At 46.1% G+C, this 9,462-nt stretch overlaps 1 protein-coding gene across 4 annotated transcripts in view; it reads left to right on the top strand.

Annotated features, from left to right (window-relative positions):
- Positions 1-3,113: 3,113 nt before the first annotated feature.
- MTSS2 (MTSS I-BAR domain containing 2) overlaps positions 3,114-9,462 on the top strand; it is a 41,149-nt gene continuing 34,800 nt past the window's right edge. For all 4 annotated transcript variants that reach the window (XM_075282208.1, XM_075282206.1, XM_075282207.1 and 1 more), the window contains exon 1: positions 3,114-3,517. In XM_075282208.1, coding sequence (XP_075138309.1) covers positions 3,449-3,517 — 69 coding nt within the window. In that variant the 5' untranslated portion in view covers positions 3,114-3,448. The remainder of the gene's footprint in view (positions 3,518-9,462) is intronic.

The raw sequence follows: 9,462 nt of genomic DNA, 5'->3' as shown, positions 1-9,462 counted from the left end.
TATATATATACATGTTGATAGTCACTGACAGTATGAGAGTGCTGCTACTCTACAACTGGTAAATGTCCATGCTATAGGGACAGAATATGACACCTTCTTGCTGGTATGGCAATGTAAGGGGACTGCAGGCACTACAGAAAGTGCAAAAATGTACATTGTGATGGAGAGGCTAATGGAGAAGGGAATATATTAGAGTATGGAAGCAAATGGGCAACTCCTGAGAACAAACCCTCTTACAAATGAAGAAAAAAAAGCTAGTTGTAACATCAAAGCTTAAAGACTAAAAGTGTACACGCATTTATTATTCACTAAGACCAGTATTAAGATAAATTGCTGTGTGTCTTATCTGCCAGAAAACTGATTTAGCTTGACAAAAAAACTGTTTCTGCCAATCACAATGATAGTAGCATCTAATAACTCCGCTATAGAGATAAAGAAGATGAGGAAAGTGAGAACTGATCTGTTTATACATGGCCAACTTCTACCCATTTCACCCTCTGTAAGATTGGTCTGATTGGTTGGAAATTTGTGTGTTAAAGGTGAAATTCACATCTACGGTCGGAGTTTCTGGAAATTCCTCCACTGCTGTCATTTAAAAACAATAGACACTCAACACACTCCATTATAGTCAATGGGGTCTGCTGGGCTCCGTGTATGTACTAAGCTTTAGCAGTCCAGGTCTTCAGTTTTTGAATCCCTCAAGGGGCCTGAACATTAGGAAAGACAATGCCAGTGTGAACCTAGTGTAACCGAGCTCCACTGAAAATACCTCGCTATGTCTGCTAGTCATGGCATCACCATACACACGGTAGTACATTATTTTCACATAACAATTGGTATCTTTTTTTTTGTACAAGGCTGTTGGATCCATTTTCAGGGTTGCGTCCTGCATTATACTCCAGAGCTGTACTTCTGCTAGTGGAGTCACTGTGCACATACATTATATAGATTATGTACTGACACTGAATTACAGCCAGTACTTTATTCCAGAGTGGCACGCTCTATTTTACAGGTGGAGCACTGTGTGTGTATATATATATATATATATATATATATATATATATATATATATAATATTATCATGTACTGATCCTGGGTTACAACCTGTACTCCAGAGCTGTACTCAAAATTATTTGTGTACATACATTATGTAAACTTAGTTTACATAATGGAGATAAAATTCCAGCTTCAACTGTGGTTCCAAATATCCAAACGTGTATGGTACGATAAAAATTAACTTTTATTTCATTCCAAAATAAAAAGGTCACATCTTGGCTAGGAAATCAGCATACAAAGGGAAAACTTAGTTTACATCTCCGTCAGAGTCTCTGTCTCAGTGTCCACCTGAATCAGCGGATGAAAAAGTCCTACATACACAACATTTTCATCTGACGCTGTCATGAAAAATACCTGATGGACCTCATTATAGCCAATGGGTTGAGTCCACAGGATAGGTCATCAGTATGTGATCTGTCGGGGGTTTGATGCACGCATCACACACAAATCATGCTAGAGACCAGGCAGTGTGTGTGGTTCTGTCCCTGTTCAAGTAATAGGAGCAGTGCTGCAGTTCACCAGAACCAGCGCTATGCAGGAGATGGGGCTGCTGCACTGATCCTAATACTTAAAGGGGTTGTACCATCTCAGGAATCCTATCTATATTGGTCGCTTATGTAAATTGAAGACTTTTCCTAAATATATTGCTTTAGAAATGCTGCTTTCTTTGCCTGCTATATGAACGTATTCCTTCCATTGTTTACATAGCATTTCCATAACAACGGACCTGTGAGATAGGACAACTGACATCCCTTACTCAGTGTTGGCAGGACAATCAGTTCAGCTAATTGCAGTTTGCTGATAAAGCGAGTCTATTATCTCTCTCTATGTAAACACACAGATAACACTGAGTCCTCTCTCTACAAGCGTGTGCATATTATCTGATCTGCATAAGTATAGTGATACTTCATTATAGTGTACTATTCAGCAAGCTGGGGGGGGGGGAGAAATGCAGGAAGTGAGAAGAGGAGACAGCAGGCAAAGCTGAACAAGGAGATTGGAAAACCAGTTTAAATAGGAGCAGAACTGCATGCGCCGCTTGTCCGCTAGCAGCTTCCGATACCCGTAAGTTACTAGAACAGATGATCTTTTGGACCCCAAAGGATTCCATATTGACCTGTTCTGTGAATAATTCATCTGTATGAAAATTCAATTTGGGATTGGAAAACCCCTTTATATATAACCTGCATAAACATCCAGAGCTGTACTCTCTGGATGGAATTATTGTGCAAATCAATGACATTACTTATCCTGTATTGATTGTGAACTATAACTTGCATAATACTTCAGAGCTGCACTCACTAGTCTGCTGCTGGAGTTACTGTCCCGCAGTGATCCTGACTTACAACCTGTGTAATACTCCACAGCTGTACTCTCTACTCTGCATTGCTTCTTTACTTCCAGCCTGTATATAGGGCTGAAGGCTTCTGTAATGGTTTCTCATGGCTATTCAGCCCTTGGTGACACTTCCCAGAATACAAATCACCAGACAGAGCAGAGATTTCAGCTGTGAAGCTGCAGAACAGCAAGTGCACCTGTAATACAGGCTGTAACTCTGGCTTAGAAGGGGGGAAGTAATGTACTACAGGTACACAGAGTCCTGTCAGCAGAATACAGAGTTCAGCTCTGCAGGATATTAGACCTCCTACTTATTCTGCAGTCTCCTAGAAAATGGATGGGAGTAGTGACATCTCAGATTTGATCCATACAGTACACCTGTCGCTGTTATTCACTTTTATGACGTCACTAGTGAAATCTGTGGCATCACTTTGGAAGGTCTGTGGACTGTGTGATAAAATCACGACACCCCAGGGGGGCTCACGGGGTATATATTGGGTGTCTGAGACAGGAGTACATATGACGTCACTGGGGCAGGTCTGAGGTAAATTATTTGTGACTCCATGTGGTCGGGTGGCGGCAGTGTCCGGGGATGATCCGAAGATTGAGCTCTGATCCCCCAGTGTTATACAGACAGCGCCCCCTCCCCTCCCGGCTGTGACAGCTCCGTCCCTCCTCCCCTCCCTCTCTCCCTCCCCTCTCCCCAGTCTGCAGTGCAGGCAGCAGGCAGGCAAATCGCTGCAGAGTCCGGTGCTCCCGTTTTTCCTCCGATCATCAGTGTTGTCGTTCACCCGCCGCTCGCCTTTGGTCGATGCCTTTCCCCGGAGCTTGGCGCCCTCCCTTGATCCGGAGGATGAGGATGCTAGGCGACTGCTGCTCCCCCTGGACATGGGGTATCTGACTGCAGAGACTGACTGATCGGGGGCATTAAGCGGGGAGGGGGAGGGGATCCCCGCTTTGGACTCTCTGGAAGTCGCGTCTGTTTCTCATCTGCCAGGACTCCCGGGACTGCACCCCAAAACTCAGGGCACCTGCACCCCAATATTGGCGCAGCATGGAGGCGGTGGACAAGGAGTGCGGGGCGCTGGGGGGGCTTTTCCAGGCCATCATCAATGACATGAAGGTAACGGATGGTGGGGGTCCCCAGAATTATTAAAGGGAGGGGGGAAAGGGAAACGGGGCCGCTTCAATCACCCGGGGCTCTGTCATCTCCCAGAGATGGGGGAGGGGTCGGGCTGGCATCTTTGTGTAAGTTGCAGGAGGCTGGGCTGCTGCAGAGCATTTCACCCCTGCATTACCAGGGTGTTACCAGGGATGTCACCCGCTGCCCCTACACCTGGCGGGCATCATGCGGCACCCACCTCCCCTCCTCCTCATGCAATCTACTCCATCTTATGTTCCCAGGTCACTAGTGGGAAATGCTGGCGGTTATGCTTGATCATAAGGGCACGATAACTCCCGCCATCCACTACCCGCTAGGAAAGTCCTTCGTAGCCTGGGAAATAGCATTAGATCTAAGACTTCTCCTGTCTGTCATTGAAGGTCAGAGATGGAGACCAGGGACCAGGATGTCTAGTGATGCAGAGAAGGGGCCAGGGTCAATGATGTCTAGTGATGGAGACAATGATCCAGGGACTGGGATTTCTAGTGATGGAGAGAAGGGACCAGGATGTCTAGCGATGGAGAGAAGGGGCCAGGGACCAGGATGTCTAGTGATGGAGAGAAGGATCCAGGGACCATGATGTCTAGTGATGGAGAGAAGGGGCCAGGGACCATGATGTCTAGTGATGGAGAGAAGGATCCAGGGACCAGGATGTCTAGTGATGCAGAGAAGGGGCCAGGGACCAGGATGTCTAGTGATGGAGAGAAGGGTCCAGGGACCAGGATGTCTAGTGATGGAGAGAAGGGGCCAGGGACCAGGATGTCTAGTGATGCAGAGAAGGGGCCAGGGTCAATGATGTCTAGTGATGGAGACAAGGATCCAGGGACTGGGATTTCTAGTGATGGAGAGAAGGGTCCAGGGACCAGGATGTCTAGCGATGGAGAGAAGGGGCCAGGGACCAGGATGTCTAGTGATGGAGAGAAGGATCCAGGGACCATGATGTCTAGTGATGGAGAGAAGGGGCCAGGGACCATGATGTCTAGTGATGGAGAGAAGAATCCAGGGACCAGGATGTCTAGTGATGCAGAGAAGGCGCCAGGGACCAGGATGTCTAGTGATGGAGAGAAGGGTCCAGGGACCAGGATGTCTAGTGATGGAGAGAAGGGGCCAGGGACCAGGATGTCTAGTGATGGAGAGAAGGGTCCAGAGACCAGGATGTCTAGTGATGGCCAGGGACCAGGATGTCTAGTGATGGAGAGAAGGGGCCAGGGACCAGGATGTCGAGTGAGAGAAGGGGCCAGGGACCAGGATGTCTAGTGATGGAGAGAAGGATCCAGGGTCAATGATGTCTAGTGATGGAGAGAAGGGGCCAGGGACCAGGATGTCTAGTAATGGAGAGAAGGATCCAGGGTCAATGATGTCTAGTGATGGAGAGAAGGGGCCAGGGACCAGGATGTCTAGTAATGGAGAGAAGGATCCAGGGTCAATGATGTCTAGTGATGGAGAGAAGGGGCCAGGGTCAATGATGTCTAGTGATGGAGAGAAGGGGCCAGGGACCAGGATGTCTAGTGATGGAGAGAAGGATCTAGGGACCATGATGTCTAGTGATGGAGAGAAGGGGCCAGGGACCAGGATGTCTAGTGATGGAGAGAAGGGTCCAGGGACCAGGATGTCTAGTGATGGAGAGAAGGGTCCAGGGACCAGGATGTCTAGTGGTGGAGAGAAGGGGCCAGGGTCAATGATGTCTAGTGATGGAGAGAAGGGGACAGGGACCAGGATGTCTAGTGATGGAGAGAAGCATCCAGGGATCATAATGTCTAGTTATGGAGAGAAGGGTCCAGGGACCATGATGTCTAGTGATGGAGGGAAGGGTCCAGAACTGGTGATGTCTAGTGGTAGAGAGAATTATTTAAGTTTAATGATGTCAAGTGATGGAAAGGAGGAGCCAGGGTCCCTAATGTCTAGTAATGGAGAGAAGGATCCATAGTCAATGATATCTAGTGGTGGAACGAAGGGACCAGAGTCCCTGATGTCTAATGATGGGCAGAAGGGGCCAGAGTCTGTGATGTCTAGCGATGACCAGAAGGGTTCAGGGTCTTTGATATCTAGTGATAGAGAGAATGGGCCATGGCCCATGATGTTTAGTGATAGAGAGAAGGGGCCAGGGTCAATGATGTTTAGTGATGGAGGAAAGGGGCCAGAGTCAGTTATGTCTAGATAATGGGAAGAAGAGTCGAAGGTCCATGACGTCTAGTTATGGAAAGAAGATGCCAGGTATTGTGATATCTAGTTATGGAGAGACTGGTTGATGGTCCCATATGTCCAGTGATAGAGAGAAGGGTTCTGGTTCAGTAATGTCTAGTGATGGAGAGAACGGTCAAGGTCTGTGATGTGATTGAGAGAAGGGGCCAGGGTCAATAATGTCTAGTGATGAAGCAAGGGGACAGTATCGGTGATGACTAGTGTTTGAGAGAAGGGGTCAGTGTCCATGATATCTAATGATGGCGACAATGTTCTAGAGTCTATAATGTCTAGTAATAGACAGAAGGGTCCCTGGCTGGTGATATGTAGCAATGAAGAGATGAGTCCAGAGTCGGTGATATCTACAGATAGAGAGAAGGGACCCGGGTCCATGATATCTAGTGATGGAAAGAAGAGTCCAGATTCAGTGCTGCCTAATGTTGGAGAGAAGGGCTGAGGGTCCATCATGTTTAGTGATAGAGAGAAGGGGCCACTTTCTGTGATGTCTGATGATGGAGAGAAGAGTCCACAGTCAGTGATATCTAATGATGAAGAGAAGGGTCCAGGGACAGTGATATTTAGTGATAGACAGAGAAGTCCGGGGTCCCTGATGTCTAGTGATAGAGAGAAGGGTTCAGGATCAGTGATGTCTTGGTGATAGAAAAAAGTGACCAGAGTCTGTGATATCTAGTGATGGAGAGAAGGTGCCAGGGTTTCTAATGTCTAGTGATTGACAGAATGGTTCAGGATCCCTGATATCTAGTGATGGAGAGAAGGGTTCAGGTTCAGTGATGTCTAGTGAAAGAGGGAAGGGGCCAAGGTCCATGACGTGATGCAGAGAAGAGGTCATGGTCCATGATGTTTAGTGATGGAGAGAAGGGGCCAACTTCAGAATTGTTTCTCGGGAGGGAAGGGGATTCGATTTGAGGTTCAGAGTGTTTTTCTAGGAGAGAATGGGATTGGCATTAGTGGGATCTCTCTGGAATGAAGGGGTAGGGGTCACAGTGATGCCCCAATGGTCAAAGTAACTTTGCAGGAGAAGAGATCAAGGGTTGAAGTGATTTCCTGGGAAAAAAGAGGACAGGGGTCAGAATGGCGATCCAGGAGAGAAGAGGCGCAGGTTGAGAGTGATTTTTCCAAAAAGAAGTGCTGATGTCCCTAGAAAAAAGGGGCCACAGAAGAGTCTATGGTCAGTGATGCCATGAGGGAGTAACAATGATGTTCCATTGGAAAATAGACTGGGTTCAGTGATATGTCTCAGGGAAGAAGGGGCTGGGTACAAAAAAAGCCAGGGTCATTGATGTCTTGGGAGATAAGGGACTGTGGATCAGAATTCTATTCCAGGAAAATAAGGTCTGGGATCAGTGATGTCCAGGAGGGATGGAATTGGGGTCAGAGAGATATCTCAGGAGAGAGGGGCTGGAGTCACTGTAATGTCTAAGGGAAGAAGGGTCTAAGCTGCAGTGATGGAAAAAAGCGACCAGGATCAGAGTAGTATTGTCCCAGGAGAGAATGAGCTGGGCTCAGAGAAACGTTTCAGAGGGAGAATGGCTGACTTTAGATTAATGTCTCAGGAGAGAATGGGTCAGGGTCAGAGTAACGTACTTAGGGAAAAGGGGCAGAAAAGGGTGGGCTCAGACTACAGTCCCAGGGAAGAGGGGCTAGAGTCAGAGTGGTGAAGGGAAGGGGCTAGGGTCAGAGTGGTGGAGAGAAGGGGCTAGAGTCAGAGTGGTGGAGAGAAGGGGCTAGGGTCAGAGTGGTGGAGAGAAGGGGCTAGAGTCAGAGTGGTGGAGAGAAGGGAAAGAGGACAATGTGATAAAGAAATTATGCCACAGTCAGAGTAATGTGGGAGAGGATGGGCCAAGGTCACCATGATGTCCTGGGAGATAAGTGGAACTGAGGTCAGAGAGATAACATGTACAGTTACCAATATTTTCCTGGTGAATGGTGGGATGTTCACATACTTTTCTTGGACTCTGTGTTTTTTTCCTTTGACCCCCATACAGTTCCATGGAAAGGAGCCATTGAGCAGGGCCATAAATGTCTGGTGTAATAGGAACGTTAAATCACTCAATAATAAAATGTTGGGCAGCTTTTTGATAGACTCATCATTTCACGATCTCTGCTTACTGTCAGTGAATGGGAAGATTTTTGATAGCAGAGACTGAGAATCCATTGCAATGTTACTTTGAGTTCTCAACTTTTGAACCACAAATTCTATTCTAGTCCAGTGTGAGGAGTATATATAGAGCAGATACTGAGTATATGGACACCGTATAGTATTTCATTTTGTAGGGTAGGTGTCACATACCATTACTCTTGTGCTATAGCACCTTCAGATTAAAGCTGGACAAACACATTAGACTTTACACTACCGAAGTGGCAAATGTTGAATGTTTGTCGAATGCTACCAACACTAAACCCGTATAGCAGACCATGGACTACAGTTAGTCACAACCGAAATTGTGCATTTGCCCATCTGTAATCGCTTGTGTACGGGCTAGACTGACAGACCTGTGGGTGGTTTGTGTATGGTGGGAAGATACTTCTCAAAATACAGGCTGGTTAGAAACCCGGTGGGTTGGAGCGAACGTTCGTCTAACAAGCATTTGTCAAGATGTTCTTCGTGAGCTTGGAACAGCTTAAAGTACATTTGTTTCATACGAGTGATGACAGTGTTAGTGTAAAATCTAATGTGTATGACCAGCTCTACTCCTGGAATGTCAGGACCCCTCAATACGTTCCCAGAAGTCTCTTTTTTGGTACATGCTAGTGTTCATCCTTCATGCAGGATTTCATTCTCAGGATCTGCTCTTTGTATATGTGGAGCTATATATGTATATATAGATATTTATATATACTCACTGCACTCTTGTCCTATATGATGGGTGTAATTCTCAGTATCTGCTTTTATTCTGGATATATGGACACTGCTTAGTACCACTTCTCTTATTCTCTATGCTGGTTGTATTTGTCAGTATTTACTACCACTTACCTTGTCCTGTGTGCTGCCTATAATGTATATTGTGTATATATGGACAGTACACAGTACCACTTCTCTTGTCTTATATGCTGGATGTAATTTTCAGTATCTGCTCTTGTAGTATATATATAGACACTGCGTAGTAGCACTTCTCTTGTCCTGTATGCAGGATGTAATATAGGTATTTATCTCATGCTGCCTACTGGTATCTTCCTTTATCTTGTGTATCTGGACACTACACAGTGTCACTTCTTTGGTCCTGCTGAGTGTTTTTTCGGTCACTGCTATTAAACTGAGTCTTGTCAGCAGGAAAATTGGTATTAAACTAATGAGAGTTCCTTCTCGATGGTTTCTACACTTTCCAAAGATGTCTTTCTGTGTCTGTATTGCAGCTTAATTTTCATGGTTTTATTTTTATGCAAATTACCTGAAAAGTGCGTTAGGGGCGTCTGCTGCAGGGGCTTCACTTTCTATTCTAATCGCCATTAACTGCAGACAAAGTGGCAGATGTCATTCAAGCAATGGAGGATGAAGCTGGGCAGCAGTTAGAGGGTGATTATCTACAGCAGAGAACCCCCCCCCTCCCCCAATAAAAGCCCTTTTCAGCTAATTTGAATAACAAATAACACCCTGATGTTTATGAAAATGGATCTATAATTTAAGTAAGAAGGACATCTTTGGAAAGTGCTGAAGCATCCCTACAAGGTACAGTTATTAGTTTGATACAGATTTTCCTGCTGAC

The sequence above is a fragment of the Leptodactylus fuscus genome, chromosome 7, assembly GCF_031893055.1.
Source record: "Leptodactylus fuscus isolate aLepFus1 chromosome 7, aLepFus1.hap2, whole genome shotgun sequence".
Lineage (NCBI taxonomy): Eukaryota > Metazoa > Chordata > Amphibia > Anura > Leptodactylidae > Leptodactylus > Leptodactylus fuscus.
Note: the sequence above shows the minus strand (reverse complement) of the source record. Positions and strands in the feature narration are given on the sequence as shown.